A 19,237-nucleotide genomic window follows, 5' to 3' on the forward strand; every position below is an offset into this window, starting at 1 on the left:
TGCTTATCTGTATTTTTGGACCTCTGCAGTAAACATACATACTTCTTTATGAGAAAAATATAAAACAACCCACTGAAGTCGTTCAAAGGAGCCTTAGGTTTTTACCTGAATCTGGAAGCTCACGGTGTGGGACTGTTCAGGAAGGGATATCGGCTGACCTGCGCACTCGGCCCATGCCAGGAACCTCGGTGCAGAGAGGAGGGGCTTTACCGGAGGCGAAGGTTCCAGCGGCTTAGGCTTTGGCAGGATGCCACATGATGCTTGGAGTTCTCCCGAGGGGTGGGAGGGCGGGGCTGTGTGGTCCACCAGCTCTGTGGGCGCTCTGGGCCTGGGCCCTCGCCTGTCGGGGGGCCCCCTCCGTGGGCACCAGGCCTGCATACGGTGTCCTGTGAGCGTTGCTGTCTCTGCTAGTGGGCCGAGATCGCAGATCAGGCCGAGGGTCAGGTCACTGTGGGCGTGGCCCTCATCCTGCGGCCCCCAGAATCAAAGGGCTTTAAACGGGGCCCAGGACATTGCAATGGGGACTACAACCTGTTGTCCACTTAGGTAAGCCCCCGAGGTGCAGGCTGAGTGCGGTTCCCTCCACGCCTGGGGGAGGCACGTGACCGTGCCTTTGTCACGAGCATCCTGAAGTTGGATAAAAATGCTTGGTGACTGGCGATCTCAGGTGCGGGCAAGAGGACAGTCTTGGAGCCTGTGCTCGCCTCCTTTTTCTTGAGGTAGAGGCCTCACTCTGGTTCGGCAGCTGCTGCTGAGTTGGAACTGGGTGGGGCTTCCGGGTAGAGGGAGGGGCCATGTTTGTGTGTCTGTGTCTGTGTGTATCTGTGTCTGTGTGTGTGTCTGTGTGTGTGTGTGGTGGGAGACTGGCTGGACCGCACACGCCCGCAGGAGGCTCCTGGCCTCTGTGGGCAGAGGAGATAGTGTGGTTTTTCTATGACAACAGCAGATTTGATTTCTGTTTTTACATTACTCATCCGGTGCAGCAACTACAAGTACTTCTAGTAAGGCCACAGGTGCCTGCTGCCTTTGGTGCCCTTAGGGTAGTTCCATAAAAGATAGTGATTCCAGAGCTGAAAGATGTCCTCAGACTGTCCCCAGCGGAAGCAGAGCGTCTGTCTGCTGGTGGGTGGGTGACGGCCATGAGGGGCCCTGTCTTATGCTTGTCCAGGAATGTGGTAGAAACAGGAAGGCTGATGCTGGTCAGGTCCCCTGTCCCCTGGGGCTGTGGTGATGGAGGGAGATTGGGACCTGAAAGCACAGGGAGCCCGCCCGTCACCCTGCCATGTGGACTCTCAGCTCTACGGGATGCGCTGGTCATTGTCTGGAGTGCGTTCGTCATATCTCTAGACCAGGGGTGTCCAAACTGCGGCCCGCAATCCATTGTTCATTGGCCCGCAGCAAATTCCAAAAATATATTTAGTTTACTTAAATAAACCAGGTGAGGCAATACGTACTTCACCTCGAGTGAGTGGCCCGGTTGTTTGTGTATTTTATCGCATATGGCCCTTGGTAAAAACATTGAAAAAAGTTTGGACATCCCTGCTCTAGAGTATACAATAGGCAGCTACAGGGTGAGCCATTCCCATGAATGTTGAATGATGGCATTAGAACTACATAATAGTCCACTGTGACTGTTACATAATTTTAAGCCATTCCTTATAATGTTCAATTTTAAATTTATTTCAAAATTAAGTTAATTCAATTTGAAAATAAATATTTGTTCTCCCCCCAAAAAGAGAGTGATTCAATCCCACTAGTGACGAAGAATGAACTAGATAAGGTCAGTAAATTGACAAGATGAGCAAAAACTCTCTTACAGTTGCCTTAGCTGCCTTAGTTACTTCAACAGCATTGATGTACATTTATCCTTGTGGGGCTCAGTCTTTTCGTAAGATCAGACAGTAGTGCGGAAGTCCCAGCTGTTCCCTGACCGTCGTCGTCTTTTTCCTCCTGAGTGTCACAGAGTGCCTGCTGTGCGCTTCTTTGTGGTGTGAGAGCTGCAACGGTGAGTGAGACGGTCTGTCCTCAGGAAGATTGAAGTCTAGCAGGCAACGGGGAAGGAATAGGTATTCACAGCACTGTGTGACGAGCCCCACAGGAGCCATGCGGGCGGCTGTGATGGGCACACAGAAGGGACCCCTAACCCTGAGTTCCAGAGCAGGAAACATTCCCACAGGGAGGTTATCTCAGAAGTAGGGCCAGGACAATTCCAGGTTAGCGACAGGACACAGCCTGGAATGCTGGGGCAGCGTGTGTGGTTCCATATGAATTGGAGACAGCACGTCTGACACGGGCTTGCTCCCACTGGTCGGGCCGAGCCCTCCCAGGGTTCAATCAGGTCCTTGCAGTTCACGGCAGCTTTGTGGCCGTCCTCTGGTCTCATGTCCCACTGGGGGCTCGTCTGTGTACCTCGCAGGCTGCGCCACCTCCCACCTCCCCTTACTTGGATGTTTCCTCCATGTCATTTGCTTGTTTCCTGTGTTTCCGCCCCAGGATGTAAGCTCCCCCGGGAGGGCAGGGACTCAGCCTGAGCCACCGAGTTAGAGAGCTGGGGGTGGGCATGTGGGCTGGCTGGGGAGGGGCAGAGCTCCCAGGCTGTGCTATGGGAGCTGGAGGGTGGCCGCCAGCCCAGCCCAGCCGTACAGGAGGGCCTGCGGAAGCCATATACCCCGTCTGATCGGCCAGGGACGCCTGGGTGTGGGGCCGTGGGTACGAGCCAGACCTCTGCACGGGGAGAGTGGACCATGGAGGATGCAGGGACCGACGCAGGCCTGTTGCCCGGCCAGGCCCTGCTTGCGGGGGCCTGGCATCCCCAGGAGGCGGGAGGGGCTGAGGAGGGGGCCTTGGGGGGTTCCTGGGCAGGGGTGGGACAGGTCAATGTGGTCCTGTGGTGAATGGGGCCTCGAGAGGGAGCAGATGGGGCTGTGGGGCCTGCGTGTGACCTCAGAGAGATCATGGTGGGGAAGCGCCACTCGAAGGCCACAGTCGTGGCAGTGTCTTCATTTCTTAGATCAGGGAGTGTTGTAGGATGTCTGCCCTGGAGGGAGGACGTCACTTGCAGTGCAGAGGACACGCGTCCCAGATTGGACGCTCATCTTGACAGGATGTGGTGGGCTGGGAAGTGTGAGTTCTTGCCAGTTGGTGCCTGGGTTGAGCTGTGACCTTCCTGTTTGTTTCCTTCTGGCAGGTTTGTCACGCGGCCTGATGTCAAAGAGAAGAAGATGGCGGGTTTCCTGGACTGGAGCCTGTGCACTTTGGCCCGGTCCTCCTTCCAGACCATCGAGGGGGTCATTGCCATGGACGGCACGCTGCAGGCCCTGGTAAACACTGCGGGGGCAGCGGGGCAGCTGTCCGCACAGCAGATTGACCTGTGGTTACTCGGAGTCAGAAGTAGTAGGATCGGCTTCAGCAGGACGCGAGCGCGTCTTTGCTGCTGCTCTGGAGTGGCCCTCGGGGGGAGTGGCCCTCAGGGGGAGTGGCCCTCAGGGGGAGTGGCCCTCAGGGTGACCGGCCGGGCGCGGTGGCTTGTCAGCGAGGGCCTCCTGCTTTAGTGGAGATGGGCTGATCTGGCCTTGCGCGTGGCCACCAGGGGGCAGTGGTGCCCGTGGAGCCGGGCGGGCAGGCGGGGGCCGTCCTCCTCTGGCTTCTGCTCACCTGTGTTCCAGAGTAATTATGGGGACTGGCTCTAATGAAATCAGGCAGGTGACCTGAGGTTTGATTTTGTGCAGATACGCAGGGCGTTTGTAACAACTGGGTTAAACACAGACCCGGCACCCACCCTTTCCCAGCCTCCTACTCTGCTCGTCTGTGGCGCTGCCTTTTCTGGTGCCAATGAGGAGGAACGGTCTCCTTTATGCTCCGCAGAAGAGGGCGGGCGGCTGCCCACGCCAGGCCTCCCCTGGGGGGCGACCACCCACAGCCCTGCTCTTGTCATTGCAGCGGGCCAGTCCTCGTCCGGGAAGCTCAGAGGCCATTGGCCCACTTTTGGGCAAGCAGACGCTGTGGGCTACGCTGAGAAGGGGCCTTCGGGCCCGTGACTCAGTGTGATGTCATCGTCTCGGGTGTCGTCCCGTCCGCGTTCGTTGCCTGTGCAGGTCTCGCTGACGTGTGGGAGGCTGTGAGGGCTGGAGCAGAGGGGCTGATGGTGTGACCCCCCCTCCAGGGCAGTGGGCAGGCCCCTCCAGGAAAGCCCTTTGCCCCTCATCACTCTGGGCACTGAGGGCGTGACAGCCTGGCATCTGTTTCTTTCCATTCATGTTGCGTTGTCTTCAGGAGGGATTACCGTTCAGTGATAAGAACATTTCAAAACATTTAAAAAAGAAATCTGGAAAAGTAGAACATTTCAGGATTCCCATAGTCCCTCGAGGTAACATGTTTTACATGCTTCCTCCTTCCATTCAGTGAGTGAACGTGCTGTTTTCTCTGTCTTAAAGAAACCATTGTGTAATCAGGCACCACGAATAATTCAGCCTCTTCCACTGTATAATTGAGTGGTCATTTTGTAAATGCACGAGGCCGGACGTCGTCACTGTCTAGCTCTAGACTCTTTCATGGCCCCTGAGGCAACCCCACACCCAGCAGCACTCACTCCCAGCCCCTCCCCAGCCCCTGACAACTGCTATCCTGCTTCCTGTCTCTGGATTTGCCCCTTCTGGACGGTTCCTGTACATGGGGTCACGCGCATGTGGCCTTGTGTGTCTGGCTCCTCACTTGGGATCGTGTCCCCGAGGCTCACCCCCATCATCGCAAGTGTCAGTACGTCATTCCTCTCGGGGCCGAGTAGGCCTCCATTCCTGGGCGCTCTTCCTACCACAAATAATGCCAGTCTGAATTTGGGTGTGTAAGCTGCAGTTTTGAGCATCGATTTTCAGTTCCCTTGGGTATATGACAATAGATTTTTTGAAAAAAATTGACAATAATTTAAATGTTTTTTTGTTCCTGAGGTCTTGTCGTGTTGCTAGAACCTGGGGTAGCAGCCTGTGGAGGCATACAGTGTGCCCTTGGGGGGCTGCTTCCAGCTGGCTGTGGAGTGGTGCTCACACGGGGTGTCACTGGGCTCTTGGGTGTCATTGCTGTGACGGAAGCAAGGCAGTCGGGGTGGGGCTGCCCCTTGTGGATTGCAGGGAGGGTACGCAGGTGGGCCCACAGCTGTCGTTGCGTGGCCCCTGGGGGGCTGGATTTATGTGTCAGTGATGGTGGATGGCATTGACGTAGTTTATTGGAAGGTTTGGGTTTGAGTGGATTCTTAAGTTTCGAGAAGTCTTAGGTCATGGAGAACCGGTGAGAGGGCTGACGAAACGTAGCTGGAGTCTGTCCGTCCACGGTGGCCAGCCGGGGCCGAGAGTGGGTGCTGCTTCACTGGGGGTAGGCACACTTGCCCTCGCTCGCCAGTCAGCAGTCTGCATTCTAGACAGGCTTCTGGGGTCTCTGCAGCCTCCCACCTGGCCCAGAGGCCACTCTAGGGGCCACTGCTGGTTCCTGTCAGGGCAGCTGGGCCCCAGGCACCTGTCGGCGGGATGCACAGCAGTGGGCCCGCGCTCGGGCCACCAGCAGGAGACCCCGATGGCTGCCCGTTCTGCTGCCCATGGAGGGAGCAGCCAGGAATGGGGCAGTGCCCACTCTGGGGATGTCTCCGTGTTCCCCACCAGGAGGGGCGGGCTCCTGTTCCCTCTTCCTCCCGAGGAATGACAAGATTTTAACAAGATTTTGCAGAGGCTTAAAGAAGCCCAGCGTTTGCCTCACCACTTGTTGGCAGAGGTGTGAGGAGCGCCCTCCGCGCGGGTGCTGGGTGGTGTGTGGGCCGCACCCCAGGGCCATCCGAGAGGTCAGCCCTCAGCAGCCACCATCCCGGGTGTGAATGAAAAACTGCCGCAAAGCAGCGCTGGCCGGTTTCATCCTTTCCAGGGCCCTCAGAAGCCAGTGTTTGCTCGGAAAGCCTGGGGCTTGTCTGGTTTCCTTTTCTTCACTGGGGGAGCAATTTGGTCTGATTGCTGCTGCCACCTGGGCAGGGGAAGCCAAGCTGGGCGCTGTCCCCCGCCCCGGGCGGGAGGGCGAGTGGGGAGAGTGGGGAGCGGTTTCACCAGGAGCCCGTCAGACCTGCACCGCCGGGCGGGGCGTCCGCGGGGCGTCCGCGGGGCGTGACGGGACTCGCAGGCGGCCTGTGCTGCAGGGTTTCCTCTGTTTCTTTTGATGCACTTGGCTTTCCTTCATCCACCTGTTCATTAGTGTGGGCGAAACAGGTGAACTCGTGACAAGTTCCATCGAAACTGGGAGCTGGTTTTCCCTTCCCTGGAAGCGTGCTCCTCTTGCAGCGACAGTTTTTAACTCTGGGAGGGAAGCAAGTGTTGGGCGGGGTCAGCACTGAACCCCTCGCTCCGCTTTCAACACCCTTTGGGTTAGTCCTGTAAGCGTTAGGATTAATGCAGACTGAGGCGTTCAGGAGGGGAAACAAATTCTGAATGTGAGGACGTGGGCCTGGCGTCTGCGGCTCAGGGGGTCAATAGCGGGGGTGGGGCTGGCGGGAGCATCACCAGTGGCAGCAAAATGCTCTTGTTTACCAGCTGTTAGAATCGCAGTGGACTTTGTTTCATCACTGACCAAAGGGTCCTGTTGTTAGAGGAGAAATAGTGGCCAACAACCCCACTGAGACCAGGTGAGCAACAGGCCGTCCAGCGCCCGTGTGAGTGGAGCAAGGCCTCTGGGGAGCTTAGGTCGCAGAAGTAGTCTGGTGCCCAGGCCGGGACCCCTGCCTGCCCAAGCACGGGATCTAAGTGGGCCAGCCCCCAGCCTGGGGACGCTGTAGCAACACCTGTGACCCCAGGCAGGGGTGCGGCCTTCTCAGACTCTGTGGAAGGGAAATAACACCCTCTTACCTCAGAGGGTGGTGTGAAGGCTAATTAGTGAATGTCCGCTCTTTGAAGATGAAAAGAAGCCACTTGATTATCTGAAACCGCTCACGTAGGCTCTGCTTCTCTTCTGTTAGGGTTCTTTGGAGGCCAGTACCCTGCGTTTCACCTGAGGGCCAGGGCGGCCAGAGCACACGTTGTCCCAGTTGGGCCTGTAGTCCCGGTGCTGCCTGGGGCAGGGCTCTGGGAGAAGTGTCAGCACTTGAGTGTCGACTTCCTCAGACTGCCTGTGTGGTTCTGTGCTCTTGTCACATTCAGGTGAAAGGAGGCCTCATCAGCCCCCGAGGGTTTGAATAAAGACGCCTAGCAGCCAACTCTGACACTAGTTTAATTTCACGTAACTCAACTCAGCATGTTACAGTGGGGCAGGCAGCCCTGGGGTGGCATGAGTCTTGTTGCAACCTGTGTGCTGATGACACACCTTTAATTCCACCGGCAGGCCGGTTTGTGCACCTGCTGTGTGACGAGGCAATGCGTCCTGCCGGACAGGTGCTTGCAGGCAGCCTAGCCGGGCCCACGCTTGGAGGGCAGGGGCCTTGTGGGTCACAGGCTGCCCTGGCCTCTCAGATGCCAGAACACTGCTGCTAGGCTGGGCCAGAGCTGCAGGCGCCTGGCTGTGGCCCCCTCTGCAGGCCGTGGGGGTGGCGTCTTGCAGCTTCCACCCACCCTGTGGCTGCATTCTGTGGGGCATGGTGCCTGGCTGCCCTCACCCTTCCCTTCCCTTTAACGCAGTGTCCCTCAGGCTCTGTCCCAGGCGGTGGGCGTCTCTCCTGATTCCCCCTTGACCGTTGGTTCCAGGTCTCTCTCCGCGGACACGGCATGTGTCCAGAGTGCGTGTTGTCGTGTCCCTCCTCCCCTGCCCGTGTAGCAGACAAGGATGCTGGCACGGCCTAGGCCGCGTTGCAGAGGCTCAGAGGTGTGTCCTGGACCTGGCCCTCCACTCCTGGTTTGGGGCTCACCTGGTGTCCTCCACCTGCCCGCCCCAGGGTCTGGGAGCCGGACCCAGCCCCTCGGCTGTCACCTGCAGCCATGCTCTGTGTCCTTCAGTGGTGTCACTCGGGAGAGCCGGGTGACAAAGGGACCAGGACAGCCACAGTAGGGAGCCTCCAGAGGTGTCTCCAGGTGAGGGTGAGCGGCAAGGTGTGAGCCCAGGCTCCTCCTGGCTTCCCTCACGGGCTCCTGCCCGGGCCATGGCTGTGGACCCATCAGTGTGCTCAGCTCTGTGTCCGTGCTGCCTCCCCTTCCTCTGAGCTCCGCCTGTGTCACGGCACACAGAGAAGCCCAGGGTTTGGGGGTGCCCATTTAGAGGGCTGGAAGTGGCCCCTGGATATGTGCAGTCGTCAGGCACACGCCTGAGAGGAGACGAGTGGTCTTGCTTCTGGGGCTGGAGGTGCCTGAGTCTGGCTGGTTGGGGGCACAGCCCGGGTGATACTTCCCAGGTCTCCTTGTCCAGTGTCTGCTCACTGTTTCTTCCTGGGGGGTGGGGGGTGGCAGGCCCTTCGAGAGGCCGCTCACTTAGTTTTGCAAGTCAGCAGACAGGTGGTGGGAGGGCTCTTTCCCTCTGAACGGCGGGAAGGCCCTGGTGCAGCTTGGGAGTTCTCGGTGAAGTGCCACTCGAGGACCAGAGCGCGTCCCCTTTGCCGCCTTGCATGGGAGGTGTGGCCCTGACTGGGCTCACACACAGGCGAGGCCGCGGGCCAAGCCCTAAGCCGCGTCCAGCCTGGAGCTGTTGTTTTGGTGCTGATGGTCCTTTCTGTTGATCTTTTGTCCCTTTGTGTGTGGCCTGACTGTCATGATGGGGCCTGGTGCCTCTTCTCAGCCCTGGACAAGACTGGAGATGGGGTGTAGAATGGGGCCGCTCCCTGTGTCCCAGCTCTGTCCTGTCTGTTCTTCGGTGTGTTCTCCTGAGGTGCCAGCAACGCACCTCTCGGGAGTTCTCGGGCGTCCTGAGGGGCTCCCAGGGCTGGTGTGGTGAGGGGCCTGGGTGGGGCTTCTGTTCTTGGCCTTGACTTGCTGGTGCTTCAGGGAGCCTCTTCAGGGTGCTTCAGGGAGCCTCTTCTGCACCTAGCAGCTGACAGCTGTGACTCACTGGCTGGGGGACATGCCCTGGGGAGGGGAAGCTGCTCTGCCTGTGGACAGGTTAGCAATCAAAAGGGGCGGCTGTCCAGAATGAGTGCCCAGAAGGTCGTTTTGTTTGCACCCTGCGCTGTGCTTGTTTCTAATGACAGACAGTGCCGTCACCTCCTGGGCTGTGGCGGGTGTCCTGTGACCCCTACACACTGCGGCTGCCTCTGTGAAGTGCTTTCGGCAATGGCGTCAGCGGCTCGTGTCATCTGCTTCCATGAGAAGTGCGGTGGCTGGCTGGTGAGCACGTAATACCAGGAGTCTGGGTCGCTCTGGCCGGCCCTTCCCTCTGCTTGCCAGTCACTTAGGCTCATGCCAGGACGCCTGTGGGTGCCGGTCTCCTGGGCTCAGGTGACCCCACAGGAGGAGGCGAATGTGCGAGAAGCCGGGGGGCCTCTCCTTTGCCGCTGGGGATGGGTGACTCGAGCGACCAGTCCTGGAGCTCCTCATCTTTGTGTGGGACACATTGTCTGTCACACGCTGGTCCTTTGACATCTTTATTTATGCACAGGTTATCGAGAAGCCACGCAACAGGACTGCCTCTCCTGAGAGGCGGGTGCCCTTAGCTCTCGTGGGGACACATGGCCACTGTGACACCTCCGTCAGCGAGTGGCACCCGTTCACCGTGCCCTGCTGGAGGGTTGCCTTTCCAGGCTCTGTAATATCCTCCTGGGTCATGGACATGAACTGTTCTCGATATTTGGTGGAGAGTGTTTAGGAGAAAAGTTTTGGAAGAAGCAATAATTTGCTTTAAATTTGTAAGTGAATTTGCAACAATTTAATAGAGCTTTTTTTTTTTTTTTTTTTTTTTTTTTTTTAAGGCACAAATATTCAAGCATGGAAAGCGTGAAGACTGTTTACCATATGGTAAGGTTCACGGTGGGCGTGGGTGGGTGTGACGTGAGTGTGTCCGGGAGAGGTTGTGTTTGGACACTCACACTTCTCTAGTTTTTTTGTTATTTTCATATGTGCGCATGTGTTTCAATAATCTGATTTTAGGCCTTGTGTGGAGGACTGGGTCCTTGACGCCCGGTCTGGATTCTGGGGACTTGGTGACGTGGACGCAGCCTGGAGTCTCCGCCTTGCTTCCTGGGTTCCCCTCCTGTTGCGATGCTGCATTTTTTGTCCTCTTACCTCATTCTCTTAATTTTAGATCAAAGCTCAATTTGTAAAAACAAGTACAGTGATTCTTGCCACAGACAGGTTTACTGCCTGGAATAAGAGGAACTTCTGTGTTCTAGAAGATGTAGGAATCGGATTTGAACAGTAGAGCTTTTTTTTATTAATAATTGTTTTTTAATTGGGGAATATTGGGGAACCGTGTGTTTTCCCAGGACCCATCAGCTCCAAGTCAAGTCATTGTCTTCAGTCTAGTTGTGGAGGGCGAAGCTCACTGGCCCATTTGGGAATCGAACCGGCTATGTTGGTGTTCTGAGCACAGCGCTCTAACCAGCTGAGCAAACCGGCTGTCCCAGAGTTTGATTTTTAAAAATAGTTTTCATCCTGGAAAATTTCAGACACGTATAATGGGAGAGAAGGGTACAGTGAGCCCCCTGTTTCTGCCACAGGCTTCAGGTTTTTGGCTCATGGCATTGTCCCTCTGCTGTCCTCACCCCACCAGACACCCATATCCCAATGCTCCTGTGCCAGTGTGGATCTGAGACATGTCCTGGGTGTCGGTCCCACACCTGAGAGAATGAGCAGCGCTGCCCCCTCTGCACACCTGCCCTAGGACTCGTTAGCGCATGCTGCAGGCATCTTTTAGGAAATGATTTCAGTGCTGATACAACTGGTGTGGAAACCCACCCTCCTTGTCTGTCACATGAAATGCCGCCCTGTGTGCTGTGCTGGCCTGGGCCCTCCCAACGCCCCTCCCTCCTCCAAGTGCTCCAGCAGCATTTCCTGCCTGTGGGGAACTGCCCCACCCAACCTCACACACCTCTGTTACCACGCTGCCACGTGGCTCAAAGACACAATGCCGCACAAACCCTAGATCTGCTGGCATAGCCTTTGGTAATCATTAGCATCTTTTACCCGCCACATGGGTGCTGGAACCCCCGTCCGTCTCTCCTGAGAACCCCCGACCCTCTCTCCTGAGAACCCCCGTCCGTCTCTCCTGAGAACCCCCGTCCGTCTCTCCTGAGAACCCCCGACCCTCTCTCCTGAGAACCCCCGTCCGTCTCTCCTGAGAACCCCCGACCCTCTCTCCTGAGAACCCCCGACCCTCTCTCCTGAGAACCCCCGTCCGTCTCTCCTGAGAACCCCCGTCCGTCTCTCCTGAGAACCCCCGACCCTCTCTCCTGAGAACCCCCGTCCGTCTCTCCTGAGAACCCCCGACCCTCTCTCCTGAGAACCCCCGACCCTCTCTCCTGAGAACCCCCGTCCGTCTCTCCTGAGAACCCCCGACCCTCTCTCCTGAGAACCCCCGACCCTCTCTCCTGAGAACCCCCGACCCTCTCTCCTGAGAACCCCCGACCCTCTCTCCTGAGAACCCCCGACCCTCTCTCCTGAGAACCCCCGTCCGTCTCTCCTGAGAACCCCCGACCCTCTCTCCTGAGAACCCCCGACCCTCTCTCCTGAGAACCCACGTCCGTCTCTCCTGAGAACCCCCTACCCTCTCTCCTGAGAACCCCCGTCCGTCTCTCCTGAGAACCCCCGACCCTCTCTCCTGAGAACCCCCGACCCTCTCTCCTGAGAACCCCCGACCCTCTCTCCTGAGAACCCCCGACCCTCTCTCCTGAGAACCCCCGTCCGTCTCTCCTGAGAACCCCCGACCCTCTCTCCTGAGAACCCCCGTCCGTCTCTCCTGAGAACCCCCGACCCTCTCTCCTGAGAACCCCCGTCCGTCTCTCCTGAGAACCCCCGACCCTCTCTCCTGAGAACCCCCGACCCTCTCTCCTGAGAACCCCCGACCCTCTCTCCTGAGAACCCCCGACCCTCTCTCCTGAGAACCCCCGTCCGTCTCTCCTGAGAACCCCCGTCCGTCTCTCCTGAGAACCCCCGACCCTCTCTCCTGAGAACCCCCGTCCGTCTCTCCTGAGAACCCCCGACCCTCTCTCCTGAGAACCCCCGACCCTCTCTCCTGAGAACCCCCGTCCGTCTCTCCTGAGAACCCCCGTCCGTCTCTCCTGAGAACCCCCGACCCTCTCTCCTGAGAACCCCCGTCCGTCTCTCCTGAGAACCCCCGACCCTCTCTCCTGAGAACCCCCGACCCTCTCTCCTGAGAACCCCCGTCCGTCTCTCCTGAGAACCCCCGACCCTCTCTCCTGAGAACCCACGTCCGTCTCTCCTGAGAACCCCCGACCCTCTCTCCTGAGAACCCCCGACCCTCTCTCCTGAGAACCCCCGACCCTCTCTCCTGAGAACCCCCGTCCGTCTCTCCTGAGAACCCCCGACCCTCTCTCCTGAGAACCCCCGTCCGTCTCTCCTGAGAACCCCCGACCCTCTCTCCTGAGAACCCCCGTCCGTCTCTCCTGAGAACCCCCGACCCTCTCTCCTGAGAACCCCCGACCCTCTCTCCTGAGAACCCCCGTCCGTCTCTCCTGAGAACCCCCAACCCTCTCTCCTGAGAACCCCCGACCCTCTCTCCTGAGAACCCCCGACCCTCTCTCCTGAGAACCCCCGACCCTCTCTCCTGAGAACCCCCGTCCGTCTCTCCTGAGAACCCCCGTCCGTCTCTCCTGAGAACCCCCGACCCTCTCTCCTGAGAACCCCCGTCCGTCTCTCCTGAGAACCCCCGACCCTCTCTCCTGAGAACCCCCGACCCTCTCTCCTGAGAACCCCCGTCCGTCTCTCCTGAGAACCCCCGACCCTCTCTCCTGAGAACCCCCGACCCTCTCTCCTGAGAACCCCCGACCCTCTCTCCTGAGAACCCCCGACCCTCTCTCCTGAGAACCCCCGTCCGTCTCTCCTGAGAACCCCCGACCCTCTCTCCTGAGAACCCCCGACCCTCTCTCCTGAGAACCCACGTCCGTCTCTCCTGAGAACCCCCGACCCTCTCTCCTGAGAACCCCCGTCCGTCTCTCCTGAGAACCCCCGACCCTCTCTCCTGAGAACCCCCGACCCTCTCTCCTGAGAACCCCCGTCCGTCTCTCCTGAGAACCCCCGACCCTCTCTCCTGAGAACCCCCGTCCGTCTCTCCTGAGAACCCCCGACCCTCTCTCCTGAGAACCCACGTCCGTCTCTCCTGAGAACCCCCGACCCTCTCTCCTGAGAACCCCCGACCCTCTCTCCTGAGAACCCCCGACCCTCTCTCCTGAGAACCCCCGTCCGTCTCTCCTGAGAACCCCCGACCCTCTCTCCTGAGAACCCCCGTCCGTCTCTCCTGAGAACCCCCGACCCTCTCTCCTGAGAACCCACGTCCGTCTCTCCTGAGAACCCCCGACCCTCTCTCCTGAGAACCCCCGACCCTCTCTCCTGAGAACCCCCGACCCTCTCTCCTGAGAACCCCCGTCCGTCTCTCCTGAGAACCCCCGACCCTCTCTCCTGAGAACCCACGTCCGTCTCTCCTGAGAACCCCCGACCCTCTCTCCTGAGAACCCACGTCCGTCTCTCCTGAGAACCCCCGACCCTCTCTCCTGAGAACCCCCGTCCGTCTCTCCTGAGAACCCCCGACCCTCTCTCCTGAGAACCCCCGTCCGTCTCTCCTGAGAACCCCCGTCCGTCTCTCCTGAGAACCCCCGTCCGTCTCTCCTGAGAACCCCCGTCCGTCTCTCCTGAGAACCCCCGTCCGTCTCTCCTGAGAACCCCCGTCCGTCTCTCCTGAGAACCCCCGTCCGTCTCTCCTGAGAACCCCCGTCCGTCTCTCCTGAGAACCCCCGACCCTCTCTCCTGAGAACCCCCGTCCGTCTCTCCTGAGAACCCCCGTCCGTCTCTCCTGAGAACCCCCGTCCGTCTCTCCTGAGAACCCCCGACCCTCTCTCCTGAGAAACCCCGTCCGTCTCTCCTGAGAACCCCCGTCCGTCTCTCCTGAGAACCCCCGACCCTCTCTCCTGAGAACCCACGTCCGTCTCTCCTGAGAACCCCCGACCCTCTCTCCTGAGAACCCTCGTCCGTCTCTCCTGAGAACCCTCGACCCTCTCTCCTGAGAACCCCCGTCCGTCTCTCCTGAGAACCCCCGTCCGTCTCTCCTGAGAACCCCCGACCCTCTCTCCTGAGAACCCCCGTCCGTCTCTCCTGAGAACCCCCGTCCGTCTCTCCTGAGAACCCCCGTCCGTCTCTCCTGAGAACCCCCGACCCTCTCTCCTGAGAACCCCCGTCCGTCTCTCCTGAGAACCCCCGTCCGTCTCTCCTGAGAACCCCCGACCCTCTCTCCTGAGAACCCCCGTCCGTCTCTCCTGAGAACCCCCGTCCGTCTCTCCTGAGAACCCCCGACCCTCTCTCCTGAGAACCCCCGTCCGTCTCTCCTGAGAACCCCCGACCCTCTCTCCTGAGAACCCCCGACCCTCTCTCCTGAGAACCCCCGTCCGTCTCTCCTGAGAACCCCCGTCCGTCTCTCCTGAGAACCCCCGACCCTCTCTCCTGAGAACCCCCGTCCGTCTCTCCTGAGAACCCCCGACCCTCTCTCCTGAGAACCCCCGACCCTCTCTCCTGAGAACCCCCGTCCGTCTCTCCTGAGAACCCCCGACCCTCTCTCCTGAGAACCCCCGACCCTCTCTCCTGAGAACCCCCGACCCTCTCTCCTGAGAACCCCCGACCCTCTCTCCTGAGAACCCCCGACCCTCTCTCCTGAGAACCCCCGTCCGTCTCTCCTGAGAACCCCCGACCCTCTCTCCTGAGAACCCCCGACCCTCTCTCCTGAGAACCCCCGACCCTCTCTCCTGAGAACCCCCGACCCTCTCTCCTGAGAACCCCCGTCCGTCTCTCCTGAGAACCCCCGACCCTCTCTCCTGAGAACCCCCGTCCGTCTCTCCTGAGAACCCCCGACCCTCTCTCCTGAGAACCCCCGTCCGTCTCTCCTGAGAACCCCCGACCCTCTCTCCTGAGAACCCCCGTCCGTCTCTCCTGAGAACCCCCGACCCTCTCTCCTGAGAACCCACGTCCGTCTCTCCTGAGAACCCCCGACCCTCTCTCCTGAGAACCCCCGACCCTCTCTCCTGAGAACCCCCGACCCTCTCTCCTGAGAACCCCCGTCCGTCTCTCCTGAGAACCCCCGACCCTCTCTCCTGAGAACCCACGTCCGTCTCTCCTGAGAACCCCCGACCCTCTCTCCTGAGAACCCCCGACCCTCTCTCCTGAGAACCCCCGTCCGTCTCTCCTGAGAACCCCCGACCCTCTCTCCTGAGAACCCCCGTCCGTCTCTCCTGAGAACCCCCGTCCGTCTCTCCTGAGAACCCCCGACCCTCTCTCCTGAGAACCCCCGTCCGTCTCTCCTGAGAACCCCCGACCCTCTCTCCTGAGAACCCCCGACCCTCTCTCCTGAGAACCCCCGTCCGTCTCTCCTGAGAACCCCCGTCCGTCTCTCCTGAGAACCCCCGACCCTCTCTCCTGAGAACCCCCGTCCGTCTCTCCTGAGAACCCCCGACCCTCTCTCCTGAGAACCCCCGACCCTCTCTCCTGAGAACCCCCGTCCGTCTCTCCTGAGAACCCCCGACCCTCTCTCCTGAGAACCCCCGACCCTCTCTCCTCTCTCCTGAGAACCCCCGACCCTCTCTCCTGAGAACCCCCGACCCTCTCTCCTGAGAACCCCCGTCCGTCTCTCCTGAGAACCCCCGTCCGTCTCTCCTGAGAACCCCCGACCCTCTCTCCTGAGAACCCCCGTCCGTCTCTCCTGAGAACCCCCGAACCTCTCTCCTGAGAACCCCCGACCCTCTCTCCTGAGAACCCCCGTCCGTCTCTCCTGAGAACCCCCGACCCTCTCTCCTGAGAACCCCCGACCCTCTCTCCTGAGAACCCCCGACCCTCTCTCCTGAGAACCCCCGACCCTCTCTCCTGAGAACCCCCGACCCTCTCTCCTGAGAACCCCCGTCCGTCTCTCCTGAGAACCCCCGACCCTCTCTCCTGAGAACCCCCGACCCTCTCTCCTGAGAACCCCCGTCCGTCTCTCCTGAGAACCCCCGACCCTCTCTCCTGAGAACCCCCGTCCGTCTCTCCTGAGAACCCCCGACCCTCTCTCCTGAGAACCCCCGTCCGTCTCTCCTGAGAACCCCCGTCCGTCTCTCCTGAGAACCCCCGACCCTCTCTCCTGAGAACCCCCGACCCTCTCTCCTGAGAACCCACGTCCGTCTCTCCTGAGAACCCCCGACCCTCTCTCCTGAGAACCCCCGACCCTCTCTCCTGAGAACCCCCGTCCGTCTCTCCTGAGAACCCCCGTCCGTCTCTCCTGAGAACCCCCGACCCTCTCTCCTGAGAACCCCCGTCCGTCTCTCCTGAGAACCCCCGACCCTCTCTCCTGAGAACCCCCGACCCTCTCTCCTGAGAACCCCCGTCCGTCTCTCCTGAGAACCCCCGTCCGTCTCTCCTGAGAACCCCCGACCCTCTCTCCTGAGAACCCCCGACCCTCTCTCCTGAGAACCCCCGACCCTCTCTCCTGAGAACCCCCGTCCGTCTCTCCTGAGAACCCCCGTCCGTCTCTCCTGAGAACCCCCGACCCTCTCTCCTGAGAACCCCCGACCCTCTCTCCTGAGAACCCCCGACCCTCTCTCCTGAGAACCCCCGACCCTCTCTCCTGAGAACCCCCGTCCGTCTCTCCTGAGAACCCCCGTCCGTCTCTCCTGAGAACCCCCGTCCGTCTCTCCTGAGAACCCCCGACCCTCTCTCCTGAGAACCCCCGACCCTCTCTCCTGAGAACCCCCGACCCTCTCTCCTGAGAACCCCCGACCGTCTCTCCTGAGAACCCCCGTCCGTCTCTCCTGAGAACCCCCGTCCGTCTCTCCTGAGAACCCCCGTCCGTCTCTCCTGAGAACCCCCGACCCTCTCTCCTGAGAACCCCCGACCCTCTCTCCTGAGAACCCCCGACCCTCTCTCCTGAGAACCCCCGACCCTCTCTCCTGAGAACCCCCGACCGTCTCTCCTGAGAACCCCCGACCCTCTCTCCTGAGAACCCCCGACCCTCTCTCCTGAGAACCCCCGTCCGTCTCTCCTGAGAACCCCCGTCCGTCTCTCCTGAGAACCCCCGACCCTCTCTCCTGAGAACCCCCGTCCCTCTCTCCTGAGAACCCCCGTCCCTCTCTCCTGAGAACCCCCGTCCGTCTCTCCTGAGAACCCCCGACCCTCTCTCCTGAGAACCCCCGACCCTCTCTCCTGAGAACCCCCGTCCGTCTCTCCTGAGAACCCCCGACCCTCTCTCCTGAGAACCCACGTCCGTCTCTCCTGAGAACCCCCGACCCTCTCTCCTGAGAACCCACGTCCGTCTCTCCTGAGAACCCACGACCCTCTCTCCTGAGAACCCCCGTCCGTCTCTCCTGAGAACCCCCGTCCGTCTCTCCTGAGAACCCCCGTCCGTCTCTCCTGAGAACCCCCGTCCGTCTCTCCTGAGAACCCCCGTCCGTCTCTCCTGAGAACCCCCGTCCGTCTCTCCTGAGAACCCCCGTCCGTCTCTCCTGAGAACCCCCGTCCGTCTCTCCTGAGAACCCCCGTCCGTCTCTCCTGAGAACCCCCGACCCTCTCTCCTGAGAACCCCCGTCCGTCTCTCCTGAGAACCCCCGTCCGTCTCTCCTGAGAACCCCCGACCCTCTCTCCTGAGAACCCCGTCCGTCTCTCCTGAGAACCCCCGACCCTCTCTCCTGAGAACCCCCGTCCGTCTCTCCTGAGAACCCCCGACCCTCTCTCCTGAGAACCCCCGACCCTCTCTCCTGAGAACCCCCGACCCTCTCTCCTGAGAACCCCCGACCCTCTCTCCTGAGAACCCCCGTCCGTCTCTCCTGAGAACCCCCGACCCTCTCTCCTGAGAACCCCCGTCCGTCTCTCCTGAGAACCCCCGACCCTCTCTCCTGAGAACCCCCGTCCGTCTCTCCTGAGAACCCCCGACCCTCTCTCCTGAGAACCCCCGTCCGTCTCTCCTGAGAACCCCCGACCCTCTCTCCTGAGAACCCCCGACCCTCTCTCCTGAGAACCCCCGACCCTCTCTCCTGAGAACCCCCGTCCGTCTCTCCTGAGAACCCCCGACCCTCTCTCCTGAGAACCCCCGTCCGTCTCTCCTGAGAACCCCCGACCCTCTCTCCTGAGAACCCCCGTCCGTCTCTCCTGAGAACCCCCGACCCTCTCTCCTGAGAACCCCCGACCCTCTCTCCTGAGAACCCCCGACCCTCTCTCCTGAGAACCCCCGACCCTCTCTCCTGAGAACCCCCGTCCGTCTCTCCTGAGAACCCCCGACCCTCTCTCCTGAGAACCCCCGACCCTCTCTCCTGAGAACCCCCGACCCTCTCTCCTGAGAACCCCCGACCCTCTCTCCTGAGAACCCCCGACCCTCTCTCCTGAGAACCCCCGACCCTCTCTCCTGAGAACCCCCGTCCGTCTCTCCTGAGAACCCCCGTCCGTCTCTCCTGAGAACCCCCGTCCCTCTCTCCTGAGAACCCCCGTCCGTCTCTCCTGAGAACCCCCGACCCTCTCTCCTGAGAACCCCCGACCCTCTCTCCTGAGAACCCCCGACCCTCTCTCCTGAGAACCCCCGACCCTCTCTCCTGAGAACCCCCGACCCTCTCTCCTGAGAACCCCCGACCCTCTCTCCTGAGAACCCCCGACCCTCTCTCCTGAGAACCCCCGACCCTCTCTCCTGAGAACCCCCGTCCGTCTCTCCTGAGAACCCCCGACCCTCTCTCCTGAGAACCCCCGACCCTCTCTCCTGAGAACCCCCGTCCGTCTCTCCTGAGAACCCCCGACCCTCTCTCCTGAGAACCCCCGTCCGTCTCTCCTGAGAACCCCCGACCCTCTCTCCTGAGAACCCCCGACCCTCTCTCCTGAGAACCCCCGACCCTCTCTCCTGAGAACCCCCGACCCTCTCTCCTGAGAACCCCCGTCCGTCTCTCCTGAGAACCCCCGACCCTCTCTCCTGAGAACCCCCGTCCCTCTCTCCTGAGAACCCCCGACCCTCTCTCCTGAGAACCCCCGACCCTCTCTCCTGAGAAACCCCGTCCGTCTCTCCTGAGAACCCCCGACCCTCTCTCCTGAGAACCCCCGTCCGTCTCTCCTGAGAACCCCCGACCCTCTCTCCTGAGAACCCCCGTCCCTCTCTCCTGAGAACCCCCCGACCCTCTCTCCTGAGAACCCCC

The 19,237-nt window shown here is 60.4% G+C and overlaps 1 protein-coding gene across 3 annotated transcripts in view; it reads left to right on the forward strand.

Annotated features, from left to right (window-relative positions):
- The window catches only part of TBCD (tubulin folding cofactor D), a 150,233-nt gene that overhangs the window by 11,997 nt on the left and 118,999 nt on the right, over positions 1–19,237 (forward strand). For all 3 annotated transcript variants that reach the window (XM_081028702.1, XM_081028703.1, XM_081028704.1), the window contains exons 7-8: positions 3,188–3,320; positions 9,851–9,896. In XM_081028702.1, the coding sequence (XP_080884828.1) occupies positions 3,188–3,320; positions 9,851–9,896 (179 nt within the window). The remainder of the gene's footprint in view (positions 1–3,187; positions 3,321–9,850; positions 9,897–19,237) is intronic.

The sequence above is a fragment of the Rhinolophus hipposideros genome (genome assembly GCF_964194185.1).
Source record: "Rhinolophus hipposideros genome assembly, chromosome: 20".
Taxonomy (NCBI): domain Eukaryota; kingdom Metazoa; phylum Chordata; class Mammalia; order Chiroptera; family Rhinolophidae; genus Rhinolophus; species Rhinolophus hipposideros.